The sequence below is a fragment of the Dromaius novaehollandiae genome, chromosome 3, assembly GCF_036370855.1.
Source record: "Dromaius novaehollandiae isolate bDroNov1 chromosome 3, bDroNov1.hap1, whole genome shotgun sequence".
Lineage (NCBI taxonomy): Eukaryota > Metazoa > Chordata > Aves > Casuariiformes > Dromaiidae > Dromaius > Dromaius novaehollandiae.
Window position 1 is genome coordinate 93,818,551 of NC_088100.1, and position 19,521 is coordinate 93,838,071.

At 45.9% G+C, this 19,521-nt stretch overlaps 2 protein-coding genes across 5 annotated transcripts in view; one reads left to right on the forward strand and one right to left on the reverse strand.

Annotated features, from left to right (window-relative positions):
• Window positions 1–8,278, forward strand: part of CMTR1 (cap methyltransferase 1) — a 30,130-nt gene extending 21,852 nt beyond the window's left edge. The window contains exons 20-24 of the mRNA XM_026122943.2: window positions 380–448; window positions 1,854–1,901; window positions 2,553–2,665; window positions 3,218–3,326; window positions 5,226–8,278. Of these exons, the coding sequence (XP_025978728.1) occupies window positions 380–448; window positions 1,854–1,901; window positions 2,553–2,665; window positions 3,218–3,326; window positions 5,226–5,358 (472 nt within the window). The 3' untranslated portion in view covers window positions 5,359–8,278. The remainder of the gene's footprint in view (window positions 1–379; window positions 449–1,853; window positions 1,902–2,552; window positions 2,666–3,217; window positions 3,327–5,225) is intronic.
• Window positions 8,279–8,757: 479 nt separating this feature from the next.
• CCDC167 (coiled-coil domain containing 167) lies at window positions 8,758–19,318 on the reverse strand. Of its 4 annotated transcripts, XM_026122945.2 has the most exons (5): window positions 19,231–19,318; window positions 14,009–14,141; window positions 12,733–12,945; window positions 10,023–10,075; window positions 8,758–9,605 (listed from the first exon to the last, which is right to left on the reverse strand). In XM_026122945.2, the coding sequence occupies exons 3-5, from the start codon at window positions 12,846–12,848 to the stop codon at window positions 9,502–9,504; spliced, it is 273 nt and encodes a 90-aa protein (XP_025978730.2). In that variant the 5' UTR covers window positions 12,849–12,945; window positions 14,009–14,141; window positions 19,231–19,318; the 3' UTR covers window positions 8,758–9,501. The 4 variants fall into 4 exon arrangements, 3 of the variants coding, with proteins under 3 accessions (XP_025978730.2, XP_025978729.2, XP_064365596.1); XM_026122944.2 differs by lacking the exon at window positions 14,009–14,141 and having other exon boundaries at window positions 12,733–12,827; window positions 19,231–19,317; XM_064509526.1 differs by lacking the exon at window positions 14,009–14,141 and having other exon boundaries at window positions 19,231–19,309.
• Between the last annotated feature and the right edge of the window lie 203 nt (window positions 19,319–19,521).

A 19,521-nucleotide genomic window follows, 5' to 3' on the forward strand; every position in this document is an offset into this window, starting at 1 on the left:
TCCTGGGAATATGAATGAACACAGCTGATGACTGGCTGAGGAGAAGGGAGGAACCCCTCTATTTCCTTCATCAGTGGCATGATGTCTCTGCCAGTCCTGCTTTTCTGCTGGTGCATGAATGTAATGTGTTCAGCAGCACATGGTTTTGTGGAGGAGCTATGGAAACCTTTTTTTACTGAATAGTAGCCATTTTCACTGGGCACTGAACTGGGCGGGCAGGGTGAGAAAGATGTTGTTCAATATCCTTTTGGTTCCCAGTGGAGTCAGTCTATCTGCATGTATGAGAGTGTCGTATCAGTTCTTTTGCTGGATCCATTACCTACCTGTTGTGCCTGAAGGTCTAAATAAACTGCGGGATTCTCTTTCCGTTTTGGTTCAGGATTCAACTTGCGGAGAAGTTTGTCAAAGCTGTTTCTAAACCTAGCCGGCCAGATATGAACCCCATTCGGTGAGTGACTCATCCTTCCCTCAGCCTGGAATGCTTTGGTCTCAGCACGTTCAAGGATGAAGATGAGGAGCTGAAGGAGTTGAACTTTATAACAGAATGATGAATTTCAGCCTCTTCACTGGGAAGAGGCTAAAGGCCCTTTAGATGTCCGAGATAAGGTTTATAAAAGAGGAGCTGTCCCTTCCTTTCAGATTTCGGGCAGCCATGCCTTCATTGTAGGTGCAGTGGCTGGTGCTGATCTCCAGTGCATGCTATAGTAGGTCTAACACCCAGTTAGCTTAATCATTATTAGTAGATAAATGAAGTGTTCCCCAGTGCTTGCAATCTCCAAAGGGTTAATCTGAGGAGAAGGCTTTAGTTATAATCCCAAGAAAGTTCCTGACAAGAGGCTTCAGCTTTGGTTGCCTTCTGACTTTCCATCTTGTTAATTCTGCTGTGGTGGAGCATCAGAGCATCATTGTGGTGGATATCACATAGATATTGCGTACAAAACAGTTTTTGTCTCAGAAGGAAGGCTATCAGTCTAGCTACAAGTGCCGTGAAATCATGAGGTAAGCTGGAAGGAAGGAAAGTGGAACCTCTGCTTAATGGCTTAATTAAAGATCATGAGTAGGATCTCCACCTCAAGACAGACAGTCACAGCACTTGGAGCCAAAAGTGTTGGGGAGGGCCAAAGGGGAATTGAGAAAGAGGGCTGTGGAAATGGTTACAGAGGGGCCTCTTGCTGCTCTTGTGGTGGTCAAGCTGTGCCTTGGAAGCCTGATGCTTGTAGGCGTACGTGGGAAATGGGTCGTTGACGTGTCTGGTCAAAGGCAGTGCCTTTGAAATTTTTTGATTATCTTTGTGTGTCTCAGAACAATAAAAATAAAAGCAGATTGACGTGATCATAGAATGATGATTCCAACTTATCTTTCATGATTAAAAAAAAATAACAGTATTTTTATACCTCAGGGTTACTAATGAGTTTGAGGTGTCCTTGAGGATAATTACACCAAAGATTAGGCTGTTTAGTTTTACTGCGAGGCCAGCATGCCAAAGCCAGAACTGTATCTCCTGTCTGGGGCTGGTCTTGGTGGATTTACCTTGTGAGAAAGCAAAAGTGATTGGCTTTCACTGTTCTTCTGTATGCTTAGCCTGAGGTAAAAATACACAGATTCTTTAACAGTGAGGACATTTGTATACTGCCTACAGCAACCCAGCTGTGAGTGTGCAGGTGTCAGGTTTTCTTAAGACAGGAGAAACAAGGCACTGGGGCATAAGACTGAGAAGGAAGGTGAATCTTAGTCAAGCTTGACCACCTTATGCTGTACAAAATTATTGTTTGGCTGCTCCCAGTACCTGGGAGAGAAAAAGAGGACAATTCAGACTTTTTAACCATGCTTCATCATGCTTTTGCTTTCTCCAGAGTGAAGGAAGTGTACAGATTGGAGGAGATGGAGAAGATTTTTGTGAGGTAAGTGACCAGCACAAGGGAGATGCTTCAGAATGTATTGAAGACATCAGCCACTATGTGTGTCAGCATAGGAGTGAGAGGGATGTGCTTGTCTGTGCTTGCGGATCCTTGGGGGAAGAGCTCTTACAGCTGATAGCTGCTCTTTCTAGGGTGTTGGTTATTCAGAGAATCATCCTGCTGAATTCTAATGCACAGATGTGACCAGTGTGCTTAACAGTAGTAGGAGCAGCATCTTTTTTTAGCTCTTGTCACCAGGGATCCTTTGCCTTTTCTCTTGATGTGTGAGAGAAGAAAGCTTTATTTGAGTTTGTGTACAGAAGTGCCAGTGGCTTGAAAGAGTTTGTACCTGAAATGGCAGCTCCATTTGGATTAAGTATGGTAAATCACCATAGATCCTTCATTCCAGCACTTGACTTGCTGCCTGTTTATATGGAGATTTCTGGCTGGTTTTTCTAGATGTGTGGGGGAGGCAAGAGACTGAATTCTCCAGAGATGTGATGACTTGTCCTGTTATGTGCAGTGCTGTCAGTTTTCAGTGTGATGCTCTGGAGAGGGTGTGCAGGTGCATTTGGTATGCAAGAGGACAGTGAAGGAAGAAACAAGAGATGCTGCATTTGGCCATCTCTATCACTACCTTCTCTCAACATTCAGGTTAGAGATGAAAGTCATCAAGAGTTCAGGGGGAATACCCCGGCTATCCTACACGGGCCGAGATGACCGGCACTTTGTGCCCACGGGACTCTACATCGTACGGACTGTGAATGGTAGGAAGAGAGAGTCCCCTGCTCTCATTTTCCTTTTCTGCTTATCTTCAAGTGAAAAGTAGTGACCAGGCTTGCTCTTGTAACCCCATAAAAATTAATGGGAGTATTCCAGTAGCTAGAGACTGGTTACATCTGTTTGAAATGAGGGTAGCTTGCATTGGGATAAGATTTAGGGTTTTTTTGTGATAAGTTTTTCTGTTGTGATTTGATTAGTTACTGTGTGGGGAGTTCCATATGTTTACATGACTTATGACTATTTTTTTTTTTTTGAGTTCATATTCTTTCACCAAGAAAGTATTTTCCAAAGTAATAGTACATGGAAGTATCCTACTTAGAATGTCCATTTTTAAGTGCAGAGAGTAGGGAATTTTGTCAGTGAATAGAGAGCAGCCTGCAAAACAGGTCCTTTGGTGGGGAGGGAAAGGAAAAGGAGTAAGGGAGGGATCACAATATATTCTTATAGATCGCTCCTCCCTGCTCTCACTATATGTGTTTGTGTTGTGCTTTTTTCCCTGTTCCATTTTCTGTCTTGACCCTGTGTTTTTTCCCAAGATCCCTGGACAATGGCATACAGCAAAAAATCCAGGAGGAAATTCTTCTTCAACAAGATAACCAAGAATTCAACATATGATCTCCCTTCTGAATCCATTGCACCCTTTCAGTGAGTACAGGCCCCAGTATTTGCCAGAGCTAAGGCTATGGAAGGATACTGCACAGGGGTTCATGCATCCCATGTATACTGCCTTGTTCTCTCCAACAGGCCAGTGCTTAGGTCTTAAGGTAGTATTGTCAAGTGGTGAAAAAGTCCTGACCGTTGGTGCTTCTCTAGATCTTGTTTATGGGGACTTGGAAGGGGTTCCTGGCTGGCTGTGCTCTGTGCTTGCAGTCGTTTGTAGTGCAAGCACAGCTTGGTCACCAGCAGGGTGTGCTGCAGAAGCTGGTATCTTCTTGGAGTTTTAGGACACTGCTGATCTGTGGTGGATTTTGCCATTGATTGCTATGAATAATGCACCTTCTCACAACTTCCATTTCCCTTTTCATTTCCCTGTCTGCAGCAAGTTATTGAACCTCCCTGCACCCACAGAAATGGAAGTCAAGTCTGGCAACTGTAAAGTATCTTAAGATGCTTGGTTGGAAGCTGCTAATTTAAAAGCAAATCCCACATCATTTAGGCTGGGCTCTGGAATAAGTTATAGCTAGCTGGGAATTGTTTAATGAGAAAGGGAGAAAAAAGTAGCAGCAGCTCCTTGGAAGAGGATGGGAATGGATTGTCATTAGACAGTCATTAATGCTGTGGCTGCTGAATCCAGCATCTATTCTGTACTAGGCCAAGGCCACCTAAGGACAGTAAATTCTGAGTCTGTTTGGCAGCTCAGGGCTCATTGGTGGAGATGTTCTGGACACCTTGCCTCAGGTGGTCTCCAAAGATTTTTCCCCCTTTTCTTCCCTCCCTGACTGTGCCTCTGAGGGCAATGTTCATATGAAACCGGGGCCCTGATCTCCCACTCTGAATCTCCTTATCTAGCTTACAGCAGTGCTCTTAGGAATCTGTAAACTTCTTTTAACCAGCTAAATAGAAGAAGAGGCTTAAAACTACAAAAGCAGTGGCAAATGGTGCTTTTTCCCTCCCTGCCTTAGGATGGGGTTAGTTCTACTTATACACTCCTTTTCTCAAAAGTAGACCAGCATGAATAGATGAGAATGGGGAAGGCTTGTGTGGGACTCCAGAAGGGATGCGTTGTATTGTCATTAGTGAGTACTAATGTCTGTGCAATTAGCCACTGACATGTGCTCTTGTCGTTATGCTAATACTGCTTTGTTAGAACAGTAGCACTAAATAAGCTATGTGAATATTAAGTGTCAGTAACTGTACAAAACTAAAGGCTGCTTTGTCAGCAGCAGTTAGCAGCTTTCTGTTTTCATTATGGTTGGGACTACGCTGATGCATTGAGGGAAGGCTGTGCTTGATGGCTAGAGTGAGAGGTGGTCATTATAGGACCAAAGTCTCATCAGCCAGGTGGGGCTTGGTTAGATCGCTTGGGGAAAGAAGGGATGATCCCAGCTGCTTTTGTACAGCATGAAGTTCTGTTCATTTGCTAAGCTCCGTAAGACAAGTATTACCGGACTGTAGTAGGTTTGCGGTGAGTAAGTGATCAGACTGCTGCTTGTTGCTGCTGTCAGACTTTCCAAGATCTTCATTAAGGTCTCTTCATTGCCTGCAACAACATTCTCTGAGTTTCATCCTCTGAAAACCTTTGGGAGAGGTAGGTTTTCCCTACTGACCTATTTCCTTCCAGCAAATACTAAATGGTCAATCTTGAATGGAGCTTGTTTGTTTCCATGGAAATCTCTTAGTCTTGGAGGTTTTTGTACCTTAAACGCTCTAGAGTTTATCAGGTGAATGAATGTACTGGCCTTCTAAGGTACCCCTTAGACTGTCTCCGTGTAGCTCCTATTGCCAGGGCAACTGTCTTTGTAGTGCACTTTAGGGCTACAATGACAGTGTTTTCCTATTCCTTTCCCTTTGCCATACTAATCTTCTTCTCCTCTCTGCCCACAGTGTCTGCCATTACAGCCGCCTCTTCTGGGAGTGGGGGGAAGGTGTCAAAGTGCATGACTCTCAGAAAAGGCAAGATCCAGAGAAGCTATCGAAGGAGGATGTCCTGTCTTTCATCCAAGCGCACTATCCCTGACCCCTGCACTCAGGAGGGGTGTAGGGGGTTGCTGAGCCTCGCTTGGATTCTTCAGGACTGGCTGGACTGGGGAGACTCCACACCTTCTACCCCTGGTCTTCTCCAGAGCTGATTTCCTGGAGGTGATCTAACCAGGGGGGTGGTATGCAGAAGGCATAGGACAAGGCTCTAGCCTGGGATGGCAGGGTATGTAAGTGTGTGGCTCAGGTAGTGCCTGCTGCAGGAGTACCCATGGAGACTCCTGGAGCCAAGGCCTAATGCTGTTTTGTCCTGACCTACTGCATGCATAAGGCCAAGGGGCTGGCAGCTTTCCTTGTTCTATTCAAACATTCAGCTAGGTTTGTGGAGCTCTGTGTGTGCCAGAACTTTCTGGAGGTGGCACGTGCTTCCTTGGCAGTGTGGGGAGGAGCAGAGGATGGTGACAGAGCTGGGGAACAGCACATTTAAGCAGCCCCACGATGTTCTAGCACCTGTCTGTGTCCTTGGCCTTGTCAAGGGCCTTTGCTACCCAGTGGTGGGTATAACTCATTAGGGAACGCTAGCTGTGGGACACAAGTATGTATTCTTGCTGGTGTCTCCAGCACTTGTGCTGTCAAGGCACTTGGCTGACTGCTGACAATTCCTATGTGATGGTATCCTGGTGAACAAAAGCCACCCCAGGTGATAAGAGGAGAGTTCCTGGCACAGTTTTGATGTGTAGAGTGCCAGGGTTTTCTCAGATCTCTAGAAGCTGCTGTGACAAGGATTTCCCCTCTCTGGGTCCTTGACTGACCCTGAGCCACCAGCCTGATGTTAATTTGTGAACGTGTCTATGCCTTGTGGTACTTCTGAGACCAAGGTGCTTTGATTTTCTTGGTACTCAGTACTTGGTACTGTTACCCATTTCTTCAGGGAGGAAAAGAGATGTGGGAGGGAAGACACAGGAAGTTTGTGATGCTGGAGGTCTTGAGAGGAAATGATGGGAACATCTGACTTTAACAAAGACCCTGCGCTTTGATGAAGTGAGATCTTGACTTTGACCATGTTGGTTATTCAGAAGAAATCCTATTGCCTGAGTATATCCACTGGAAAGGATATTAGACTTTCCTTTTTAAATGTCAGAGTGGTGTTTGAAACCCTCCATGTCTGATCTGACCCTGGAGCTGCATCTGGAGTGTGAAGGCCCAGAGCTATGACTCTCAGCATGATTGTGTGTCAACAGACTTCTCCATGCACTTCTGTGCTGGGCTCAAAGTTGTCTTCTGTTGCATGTTTTACCTTCACTTCTGGCTTCCATGTGGCTTTTGCCAGGTCTTCCATATAAATCAGAAGATAACACACAGTTGACTGCTTTTGGCCAGACAGCAAAGTTGCTTTCTTTTTTCTTTTTCTTTTTTTTTTTTTTTTGGTCTTTAAACACAGGTTGGCAGTAGAGAGGAAACTTATTTAGGGGTTGCCTGAACTGTGCCTTAAAGAAAACTATAGTTCTCCCAGAAACTATAGCAGTTGTTTAGATTATTATTTCTTTCTCCCCATTCTCATATGTAGGATTTGAACAAGCTGTGTATAATGAGACATGGAAAGTTTGGGTCTTGCAGGAGTACAGGTGCATGGGTGCATTGCACCCCTCACAAAGAGGCCAGAATAAGGACAGAACATTATAAAGTCCCATCTCCACTCTAAGGCCCAATGTTGTGTGTAGGTTTTGTGCTGAATCTCTGCACACACTGAATGTCATCCTGTCAATGTGAGCGGGCTCTGCTCTCTGAGCCTGTAGCACTTCCATGTCTTCACAAGCAAATTGTGTCCAGGTACCTGTGCATTAGTTCTCTACTGTTTGGCATAAATGAATTTAGCTGCCACAGTTCCTTGTACTAAGGAAACTTGGATACAGGCTTCAACACTGCAGAACCACAAACCCTGGCTAGGGGAGCAGCACAGAACCTGGTATGGTCTGTTGGAGTAGGGAAGCTGGAGGAGGCAAAGCTGGGTGTTGATGGGAGGTTAGGTTACAGATAGGTAGCCCTGAATATTGTGCAGAAGAGCTATTGTATTTCTGTTCAAACTCCAGCCAAAAGTAGTGAAGTGGGCCAAAGTTTTTTGCTTCCCCCTCTCTCCCTTGATAATTATTAATCCCTAGACACAGGCAGGTCTGCCTGAGCAGTTGTGGGACTGTGCTGTTGCTGAACTGCAACCCTGTGTGCTCTTGAGGCCTGGTAAAACATGAGAGAGATTGTGGCCTTCCCCTCAGAGGACAAGACCCTGTCACTGGCATTTTTAGCAAAGGCACTTCCATGGGAGACAGGGAAGAACTTCTCCCAGTGGGCAAGAAAGCACTTCCAGCTGTGTGATTTCCAGGCCTGTGTACAGTTGGCTTTTTAAATCAGTAATTTGAGTTTTGGCATGTCTGCTGACTGCCTTGAGGCTGTTATAATGCCAGCAAAGCAAGCTGCTCCCTTTACCAGGCTCCTTTGCTAAATGTTTTGTCCTTCACTCAGGTCTTTGGTCTCCCCTTTGGGCTGGCAGACAGGAGGGTAACTAGGGAGTACACCATGGTAAGTGTGGACCTTGCAGGGCACAAAAGAAACCTGATTTGCCTGCAGGCTAGCTTTTATGAACAGATGCTTCCTATTTGCCCTGTTGTCTCTAGCTCCTCTTAATTTTAATTTGCTTTTATTTTTAATTTTAATTTTATTTTTTGATGAACTGAACCTTAACTCTCAACTCCCTTTCAAGAAGGCAGCATGAGCCACCAAGCTACTTGCTTCCCTGCTGCAGGTTGAATATGGAGGGAGCATGCTGGGAAGGGGAATGAGGAAGGTCGTGCTGAAGGGAATGCTTACGTACATTAATTGCACAATGTATTGGCCCTGTATCATTTTGTGTTGACTTTTCTGCTTTCACTGTCTCTATTATCAATACAGCCCCTTTAGTTCACAAAGGTGCTTGTTTACTTTGTTTCCCACAAAATCCTAGCTGGCAGTTTGTGTTAGTGCAGGGAGAGAAATGCCCTGCATAGTTAAACTTTGAAGGTAGTCCTTTCTTTTAAAGGCTTTCCTGATAAGTAAGAGCTTCCTCAGGGCTCCCTTTTGTATGTTACTAGATCAGAATGAGAAGGGAATGCAGGATACTGTCTACAGCCTCTGGCACTCCTCTGCCTTGCACTAGGCTGCTTTTCCACTTAGAGGAAACACACACAACAAATGCTCAAGTAGATTCCAGGCCACAATAAACCAACAGCGCACTACTGAGACCTGCCACCCAGAAATGTCAAGTACCTAGCCCTCTCTAGGCTTATGTGGGTGGACTGCATGCTGGGGGGGGGGTGGGGTGTAGGACAAGAACAGAGCAGAACTGTGGCTGAGAAGCCTGTTAGTAAATTCAGGGGAGAGGAAGAGGAAAAAAAGGAAAAGCTGGAAATTACCACATCTAAATATTTTATTTAAAACCCTACAGAGGCACTTCCATACCTGGGAGTTGATAGCAAACTCTTTTATGCAAGTGCTGATTCTCAGAGGCACAGAATGGTCAACAAGCTCTGATGTACATGAGAAGTAAGCAGATCTTTCAAAGTCCAAGCACCAAGATCTCAAGTTGGCTGTTACCTGCCTACAGAAAGAGAGCTACCCACCTCCCATCTGATTTTGTGGAGGTAGGATTCCTCTGCTCATGTAAGTTTGTGTGGAGGAGGAAAGGATCTCTACTTGGCATCAGCTCAAAGGATGTATATGTGTTTGAGGGCACAATACCCAGGTGTCCCTTTTGATCCAGAGAGCTTGGTCTGCTCAGCTTATTGCTGAGGCACAGCAACCAAGAAGGTGGCCCAGAGAGTACTTGTCTGCAACCCAGAGATGTCTTCAAAAGGGAGAATGTACTGCCTTCCTGCATCAGCCAGGAGGGTCTTGACTGCATATTGGGTAAGAGGGCTCTGCCTTGAACCCTGTTTGACCTCCTTTCCGATCACAAGTGTGCTTTGATTTCTAGTTTGCCTCCCAACTGCTCAGTTCTTGGAGAGAAAGCATCCCTGCAATGAGGCTTGGGAAGATAAACAATAACAATGTGAAATGCTCATTCACACCCATGGGAGGAAGGCACATTGGTGAGAGAAGGAAGAGCTCCTTGCAGGAGAGTCATCTGGTGAGCAGGAAGAATTCTTGTGTGCAATCACATTGTCCAGCAGGCATAAATAAGAGCAATCAGTAACCCCATGGCCACAGCAAGGGCAGCATTCTTGCGATTTTCCTTACGGAGCACACTCAGTTCTTTTTCTGGGAAACAAACAAAAGCCTTGCTTGTAGCTGCAGCACAAAAAAAATATTTCACCTCTCCTTTCAAAGCTATCTTATAGGAACGAGGCTACCTTAACCCAGGGGCTGTTCTCTTGGGATCAGTATGCAAAGCTCATAAATATGGGAAGTGCTGTGCAGGAAACAGACCAGTAAGACCTCTTACCCCTCCCTTCTCCCCTCTATCAGCTGCTACATTTTTTTTTTTCCAGCTGAAAAGGGGGTACAGAGGATCTAGACTCCTATAAAATGCTGACCATACTTCCCTCAGCCTTGCCCTGTTTGGTTGAGCCCAAATTCAAAGGCAGAAGTCAGAGGTGGCAGGAGCTTGAACAGGAAGCTAAGCTGTAGCACTGATCCCATCCAACCCAGAGGGACCATTTTTAATGAAGCTCTTACCATAGTTGTCAGCTTTGGTCATTAGTAAGTTTCTCTCTCTCTCCAGTGACTTTCTGTAATGAGAAAAGGAGTTCATTACCTGCAAGGCACAACACAGCCTATTTCTCTGCTTATATAATGGAAAAGAAACTCTGCCCCACCAGCAGGGATAGTTGCTCACAGAATGATTCCCTCACCCTTCACTGCAGAGGTGAGAATTTGGAAACCCCCAGCTGAGCAGGAGGAGAGATGCCACAGTTAAATGATGTAGCTTTGGCGAAGGAAAAAGTTGTGCGTCTCATTTCAGGACAGTGCCACTGTATGTAAGCAGGCTCAAAAGGGGTCTGTCAGTCAGAGATTCCCCCCACCCTGTTCCCCCAGGTGGAGGAAGAAGTTCTGCAGTAGATATGGGACAGGGCAGGGTCTGTACATGCTCTCTGCTGGATCCTGCCCTTCCACCACATCTTGGCTCAGTGCTGAAAGACTAACTCTTCTGACCCATTGAAGCTGAGATCCCTTTCTCAGGGATAATTGATTTATACAAATTCCTCAACTCAGGAAGACATGCTGAACCCAGGCCCAGTAACAAAATAGTTAAACAACCTGTTACTAGACTGAAGACTCAGGATAGTAAGTAAATCAGGCCAACACTGCCACCTACTCAGCCTGTGTCTTCAACTGCACAAGATGATTAATTAATACACAGTTTAAAATATAAAAGCAAAATAAATTGCCTGAAAGCAGCAGCATTTCCATTACAGCAATGAGGACATTGTTGCTCCTTTCAGACTGTACATATAAATAAACATGTACTAACAAATTATCTCCCTGTTCAGAACAGACAGTAATATTACAGAGAAGGCAGTAAGCATAATAGAGTTTGTTGTGCCCCTTGGGGTAAAGCAAGAACCTGTAATAGAAAGAGATTCAAACCTAAGCGTACAGCTGGTTAAGTGACAGGCATCAGGAAAGCAGGATACATTAGCAGCAGGATAGGAAAGAAGGGCTCTTAAAGACAACTCTAGGAAAAGAAATGCACAGCACAGCCCAGGAGGAAGTGAGAAGAGATTTGCCAACATTATTGAGCTGCTACTTAGAAACTTGCCTTTGGAACCAAGTCAAGGGAAGAGGGTATGAAAACTTAGGGAACTCAGGAACTGAGACCTTACTAAAGAAACATGGTGAAGTGTGCAGGACTCAAGGACTCCGAGCCCAGAGAACAAGTGGGCAGCTTACTGTGAATCTAGGAGGAGGGGGCTTTGGGTTGGTGGGGAAAGCAAGGAAGAAAATGTGATAATTGAACTTCAAAATGGGAAAGCAGAGATCTCCTTTATGTAATACTCACTGGATCAATGATTCTGCGGAGGGGACAAGAATGTTCTTCCATGGTTGGGAAGAATCAGAATTAGGGCAATAGGATTTCTCTTTCCCTCAGCATTCAAGTTGCATTCACAAAAGGCCCTAGGAATTCCCAAATACCAATTCTCTGCTCTAGGTCCCACACTTCAGAGAGAAATCATACAGGTATGTTCCATTCTGTTAAGTTACTTCAACAGGAGGCTGGTTGGCTGGCCACCTCAGCAGCAGATGAGGAGTCCAGACAGTAACACAAGGGGACAAATTTAGGCCCTGGTAAAGGACTGGTGAGATTTGGAGCTCGAGAGATGAGGGAAAGGAGGCAGGCCCCTGTCCAAATATGAATGGGGATATAAAATTCCAGTAAAGGAGGAGAAAAGAGAGCAAGGGGCTGGCTCAAGGAACGGCAGATGGAGAGCAAAGAACATAAGTTGAGGCTGGAAAATCTCAGTGTGAGAGTCATTGCTAGGGCCATTTCTAACTGCGTTCTATAGGACATACTCCTGTAGAGCAGAAAACGGGGACCAACAAGACTGCTCCCTTCCTGGGCCTACAACTGAGCTTTCCAGACTCTTTACTAGGAGCAGAGAAATAGGATGGTGATGACTTGAGGACATGTCCTCAAGCTCACAGATCCGAGAATCAGTTTGGAGTGCCAGTTAGGGGAAGCCCTGGCTTTTGCACCCTGTTAAGGATTGAAGACGTATTTCTTGCTTCATGCTCCAGAGAGATGTCAGGTTCTGCCCGCATCTCCTAAAAAAGTCCAGATTAAAGTCCCTGCTTGAATTTCAGCTCAAAAGACTACAGTTGTCCCTTCTATGTCAGCAACAGAGCTCAGGGGAGTTGTCCCTCTTCCCTTTCCCATGACAAGGCAGTGGATCATTGCATCCCTACACCCAGGATTATTTGCAACACAGGCAGAGCTAGAGTCACTTCCCTCAGCCCTTTTCCAAATGCATCCCAGCCTGGGTGTGGCCTTGAGTAGTGGTTGCTACCCATCTTGCCTGTCTCAACTTAGGCAGCCCCCACAAGGCTTAAGTACCAGCATATCGTGAACCTTTCCCCATCTTACAGAGCTGTTTCCTATCAGGCCTGGAGCCAGTTCTGCAAAGAAACTGGGAGGTGCATGCATTGCTTGGCTAGGTGCACTGCAGGTTTGAGTGGGGCTGTCTGTAAGATCAGCTCTCTCCATATATCACTAAACTTCTTACACAGGTAAGTTCTCCGACTAAGCACCAAGTTGGGGGAAGACAGACTTGTCATGGGAAACTGCACAAATTCCAATCCATCCAAGAGCCCTTGCTGAGTACCACAGTGGGGCAGCAGCTGGCTGAAGTGGGCAGCCATAGCTGTGAAAGGAGGTGATCATCAATACCTTCCTTCAGGGCTGAGTTTCTCCCTGCGCAGTTTAAGATCCACCTCTTCCATACTCTGTCTGCAGAGTGCCAGCTTCTCCTCCAGCCCATCGATCTGAAAAACAGTCACCCTCATTGTTTCTCCCAGCTGATACAGATCCACCTCTGCTCAGAAGGAAAAGATGGCAGTCCAGCTTCTCCACCTCCTGCCTCCACAGCTAAATCTACAAGGCCTGCAGAGGTGAAAGATATATTTGAAACGTTACCTGAAACACACTGACTCAGGGTGAAGATAGTTGTCCCCCTCCATATCCAGCTGTGCCAGTTAAGAATATTACCCACCCCAGCTGCTCATCATTCCCTGTCAGCAGGATGCATTATTTGACCACAACCCAGTCTGCATCAGGGTAAACCAAGGGCTTCACCCAAGTCAGCTCCAACTGCATTTATCGGTGAGTTAATTTAACGGGTGAGTGCAGCAGAGTGAAGGAGGCATGCTCATTCAATCAGTCTCAATGCTCAGCCCCTGAACAGATTATCTCCATCACCAGTTCCTACCATTTGCAAATGACTGAGTATCTGCTCTCTTACGCGTTGGAAACCCTTGCAAACACAGCAAGAAGTACTTCAGCATGTTACCTGGTTCCTCCTTAGCTAGCAAACTTATTACAAAGCATCATGCCTTTTCCAGGACAGCATTTAAAAATCATATTGAATAATACAATTTAACGAAAGCTTTGGTTAGTCAGCTGCCAGCCCCACCACTAAATTAGCCACATCAATGCATTCCTCCTCCTCTCCTCCAGAACTGGGTCTCCCACTCAGTTTGCAGTTGCTCTCATTAGTACACTCTGCCCATACTGTCATGATACATAATATTGGGATGTTCTACCAACTCTGCCAATATGCTCACTTCGTGCTGACTAAAACCCTCCAGATGCCATCCACATAATATTTTAAAAGTTCCAGCTGTTTTTCTGCTCTTAAATCAAACCCAAAGTTTGGCTCTCCTGCCAGAGAACATTACCAACTACAAGCCCTTGAACTGCACCATCAGCTTTGCTGAGCTGGAAACACAAGGGACAGAAAATAATCACAACAAATGCAAGGAAGGAGGAACTGATTGCTGAAGGAACAAAGTATTTTTCTCTGGAATCCCATTATTTCTTCAGGCTGATCTGGGACATTAGGGAGTTATACAAAAGGATTACTAGATGTTTTCCATTTACTGTGCCTCAGTTTCCCTACTTTCAAATTAAGAAAACACTATCTGCCTTCTGGAGGTGGTTTACTTACGCAAAGAGCCCCAGACAATAGCCCAAACTATGGGCAGAGCAGTATCCTGATATGCCAGTGCCATTGCCTCACTTGGGATTTGGGATCTGCTCCTGCATGCTAGGAGTCTCTCAGCAGCTAAGCCATCCATTCACTGCAAGGCAAAAGGAGACAGAGAAAGAGAAAATAAACACAGGGGAGAAGTCAGAGCAACCTGTCTGAGAATTACTGCTTATTCTCAGGGCTGCCAAGGAATCTCCTAGGGGCCCCACAGCCTGTAAAGCTGTAGCACAAGGGAACCTCTAAAGCTTCAGCATAATCCCCAGGAGCAGCTCTCCAAGACAGAGCAATCCTAGATGCAGTTGCACACCTGAGTTACTGTGGATGGAAACCTTTGCCTCATGCTAACAAATGCACTAAAAAGCTAGTTGGAGTACAAACCTAGGCCTGTCTGAGGTCTGCACAAAAATGAAGAGCTGAGCTCTCTAGCGGGATGCTGAACCATCACTGCACTTCACATTAACATATCTTTTTAATGGCAGTCTCAGCACAGCTGTGAACAAGTTGTGAAGACCAAACTCTCCCCCTGCCCCCGCCACACACACACACTCTTTCCATGAAGATGTTCCTCTGGGACAGAGCTAAAGCGCAGCGTGTGGAAAGTTCACACTACAACTCTTCAGGGTCAGCTCACTCTATAGCAGGGATAAAGGACTTTACTCACAGCAACATCTTTAAGTAGTGCCCATTAGAAGGAGGAAGTGTAACAGGTGCTTAACATCCAGATAGCAGCTCAGGGCATACAGAGCTGCCCTTCTGCTCTCCATGAAGCACTCTGGAAAATCAAGTCCCAGCAGCCTTGTACACACACAGTGATCTTAGGCCAGGTACCTCCCTTGCTCCAAAAGGTATGACTAAGCACAGAAGCATTTTCACTGAATTCTGACAACACTCACACAAAATCTAGAGACCTTCTCAAACCAGAGAGATACAGAGTGGCTTTTCAGTGCACTGACTTACATGTTTATTACAAATCTAGTTTGTTGGGACCATCTTGGATAGGGAGTCCAAAATGGCTAGCACGGAGGGAGGAAGGGAGCTTTGCTTACAGAGTTGAGCTGGATCCCTTTTAATTCATTTTGTAATGAATTAATAAAAGCTTTCTTTCCAGCAGAAAGGCTAAAGGCACTTTCCAAGAACTGGCATCCTCCACTTTTATGAATTCCCTAATAAAGATACTGGCAAAGAGCCATATCACACATACACTGACATCCAGCAGCGTTATGTAATGAGGTTTTCATCTTCTGACCCTCACATAAAACAGATCAAAGCCAACTGAAGAGGTGGGAGCAAAGAAAAAAAAAATCCCTTTGCTGAGCAGCCTCCTCATGCCTACCTGTCACCTGCCAGTATGCTTGAGCAGTTCTTTTCACAAGGGAATTAGTGGTTCTTGCATTCACAAATTTGGATTATTAAAATCAGCCCAGCAGAGATGAGTTTTGTTTAAAATCATTTGCTAACTTGTGCTCAATGGACTCACTTCAATTTTCACCATGCTCATAGAATCATTCTGCATACTTACAAGTCATTTCATAGATGCTGTGCCCACAGCATGCTTGGAAATATTTGCCAGGTAAGCTACTACACACTAGAATATAATCAATCAGCAAAGTCTAAGATAAATCCTGCAGATCAACCCTCTATTTTGGCAAAGGAGAGAGGGCTGGATCCCACCTGCATATTCTCCTTTACAGCCTATCCAGTTAGCACACACTGTCTCAGCTCGTATCAGAGGCACTGCAGGATGTCACACAGATGTGACCACAAGCACCATCCACAGCATTTTGAAAAATTCTGTAACAGCTTTATTGAGTAATGACTTTTCCCCTATTCTTAATACTCTTGCCTAGACACTGATCAGTCACTGTCAGGAACAGGATTTGGGCAATATATGTAACAATACTTTCTCCAAATACACACTCGGCATTTGCAGGTCAGGGTCTACCTGAGTACAAGGTGTTCTTGCATTTAATAACCCCACAATTTTTTTTCCTTCCATTAACATGTTCAGCTGCTGCCTAAGCCCAAGCATATTTTTAAGGGCTACAACATCTCATGACGAGGAGTTTCACATCATAGTCACAAGTTATGGGAAGGTTTGCACAGGTATGACACAAGTTTGCTTTCAGTTTGCATCTGCTACTTTCATTTGATAGCCCTAATTTGTGTACTGAAGAGACAATGAACATTCATTTTTTGTTTAAAACCACAAGTAGTGTAGAGAGAATGTAGACCTATGTCAGATCCACTTTCAGCCATTTGTTTTCAAGCTTACAAGAACATTCTCTACTTAGTCATTTCTTGCACAAGTTGTCCACACCTTTGATCATCCTTGTCACTCTCTTTAAGCTCTTCCCAGTTTTACTACATTGCCACAGAACCAACCAGAGTCTTCCTAGTTTCATTCTCCTGATGGATTTCATCAAGGAAGTTCTGGGCAGTTCAGTATTGTCAATTGGACCACTTGTCAGAAGACAACAAAGCCATACAAAAGAAGTGGCATGTGTTTAAACCACCACAACATTATAGAGACACATCTATACATTTAAACCAGGTCATATTAATTGCACCTGTAATTTGTAAGTACAAACTAATCTGATACACAGAATTAAACAGACATGAGTGTCCATGTAGAAAATTGTATTCATTTAGCATCATGACTTTAGTTAAACAAGCATGACACTGCCTAAATTAGGCCTTTCAGAGATAGCCATGCATCATGTCATATTAAGACTCATTTGGAAAGTTTTCTTTACAATCATAACAGCTCAGAAGGTAATAAAGAACTGAAAGAAAGTTTAAATTATGAAATCAATATCGTAGTTGTCAAGCATTCTGACTCCTGATATACCTAAATCAGAGACTTCTCTTCCTCTGGCTTAAAGTAATTTTATTTTCTTTCTCCCCAATTTCCATTCAGTACTCTTCCCTTCATTGCAAGCAAAAGGATTTTATTTTTTAGTAGTAATTTTGTACAGAGGTTAAATTTTCACCTAGAACACTCCCAAGAAGAGTAGCTCTACACTCCTTTCAAAAGGAGCTTGTTCTATCATGACAACTTTTAAAAATCTAAAGATACCAAAAGTCCCCAAATATTTTGCAATAATTTTCTGTGGCAGCTAAAACCAGTCCTTTTTCATTCTGTGATCAGGAGGCCTCAGAGAAGGGCTCATGCTTTTTACCACCTCTCTTTTTGGAAGGTAACATCTCATCTCTCCTTGGCTGTCACATCTCCAGAAACAACAACTAAAAATTCATTATTTCAATTCTTTCTGCAAGGCTTACTGAGAAGCTTGGACTGTCAGAACACTCCCCTCTGGACTCCTTTTGGCAAGGCATTTAGGTTAGAGTGCCCAGAAATGTCTATCTTCTCCAACAAAGGCCTAACTAGATGAGGTAGAGCATAACACTACTATAAATGAACTCCCAGTCATACGGCACAATAGGACACACACATTTTTCACTAGCAACACATGAAGCATACATGGCATGCCCCAGGTCCTTTTCCTAGTCTTTCCACCCCCCCAGCTGCATTTGTCCATTTTGCATAAGTTCACCTGAAAGACTTGGGGACAGAGAGTTAATCAACAAGATTCATTGGATTGGTTCTGCCCCATATCTGCCGTTTGTTAGAAAGGTTCTGGCTTTTGTTCTCCCCAAACTATTTAAAACCCACAGACCTGAACTGTGGGCTCTCCCCTGCCTCCTCTATAACAGTCAAGATAGCACTGGTCAGTGCAGGAGCCAGAATGAAGTCTGCTTCAGAGAGACCTTAACAAACATACCCCATTTGTTAATACAAATTAACTGCTATGACAGCAGACCTCCTGCCACTCTGAAGATTATGAAACACCCAAGGGTAGCAATAAAAATGTTTTTAGAAGGAAGACATACTTTTAAAAGTAAGTCTTTTCCCTTTCTCCTTTTTGTGATGTATTGACACTCTCCTCCATCTTGCATGCTGGTTTACTTAGTATTGTAGAGATGCTGAAGAGACAGCTTGAGCACACCACACTGTTTGTTTAATCACAGCCCTCAAAGACTGGGCTGTGCGTGGATGTGCTAGCAAGGAACAAGAGCTTACTCCAACACCCTCCACTGAAACACATGTTGCACTGCCTCTCTGTACACGTCACTGGGCAAGCGCCTCTTAACGTTCTCACAGGTTCTGCAAAAGCAAAATCATCAAACGGAATTGCTCAGTTCAGTGTTTGGGACTGAGAACCCGGCACTTCTCCAGGGAAGCAAACCCGTCTCTGAGGAAGGCTAGAGAGCAACTGCTACCGATTGGAAACAGTCCCAGGCTTGTGGCAACTGTAGAGGAGGCTGACTTGTGGTGCCTGGTTTCATATCAGAGAACTCCTCACAGGTGAGGGCTGTATTGCCCTCTGCTGACTAACAGTTGCTTTATTAAATCAACACCTCACAGCCTCTGAACAGGGAATTTTAATAAGGCCAAAATAATGGCCATGGCCACAGTTAAGGTCAGCGCCGTGCTTCCCGCATGCAGGAGAGCCCAGCACAGGCCGGTCCCAGCAGAGCCTCACAAAGGGCCTTCACACATGAAGACGGCAGCTGGGCCGAACCCTGGCGACACAGAGCGAGGCCAGAGCGGAAAAGGGGGGCAGCGCCCCAGGGCTCTGCCCCATACTCTGTCCCTGCCCCACCTGGGGGGCAGGCACTGGCTGGGCAGCCCCCTTCCCACCGCTGCTCCCGGGAAACACTGGCACCGGACTGGCACAGCTGCCCTGCCCCACAGCCACCCTGCCCCAGAGTGCAGCCACCCCACAGTCACCTTGTGGCCACCTCACCCCAGTGAATAGCCTCCCCAGAGCACAGCCACCTTACAGTCACCCCATAACCAGCCCATCCTAGAGCAAGGCCACCCCAGAGCCACCCCACACCATGGCATGGCCACCGCACAGCACTGCTACCCCACAGTCACCTCACCCCAGAGCAAGCCCACCCTACGGCCACCCAACTCCATCGCACAGGCACCCCACACCACCCCATAACCACCTCACCCCAGAGCAAGGCCACCCCATCCCATCACACAGGCACCCCATGCCACCCCATAACCACCTCACCCCAGAGCAAGGCCACCCCATGGCCACCCCACAGCATGGTCACTACATCCCACAACTACCTCACCCCAGAGCAAGGCCACCCCACAGCCACCTCACCTCCCAGGCCACGCTCAGCCCCTCTCGCTTCTTGCCCATGGTGCCGGGCCGCGGCGCAGTCGCGCATGCGCACGGCACCTTCCCCCCCTCCCCCGCAGCCCGGCCGCGGCCACGTCCTCGCCGCCGGCGCCATCTTTGTGAGGGGCTGGGTCCTCGGGCAGCCGCCATCTTTGTGAGGGGCCGCTGTGCCCCGGCCCCTGGGCAGGGCCCGGTGCCGGTGGCAGTGCCCACCATGACGGTGTTGGCGCACCAGGGGCTCGGGCTGCCCCAGCAGTGCGTGCCTCAGCCCTC

Excerpts from the sequence above, each read along its gene's own strand:
- CCDC167 (XM_026122944.2), bottom strand. The coding sequence starts at position 19,269 with ATGGGCAAGAAGCGAGAGGGGCTGAGCGTGGCCTGGGAG. Across the intron at positions 12,828-19,230 it reads GGCTGAGCGTGGCCTGGGAG|ATCGATGGGCTGGAGGAGAA; the intron begins GTGAGGTGGCTG and ends ACTGTTTTTCAG. Across the intron at positions 9,606-10,022 it reads GACCAAAGCTGACAACTATG|AAAAAGAACTGAGTGTGCTC; the intron begins GTAAGAGCTTCA and ends TTTGTTTCCCAG.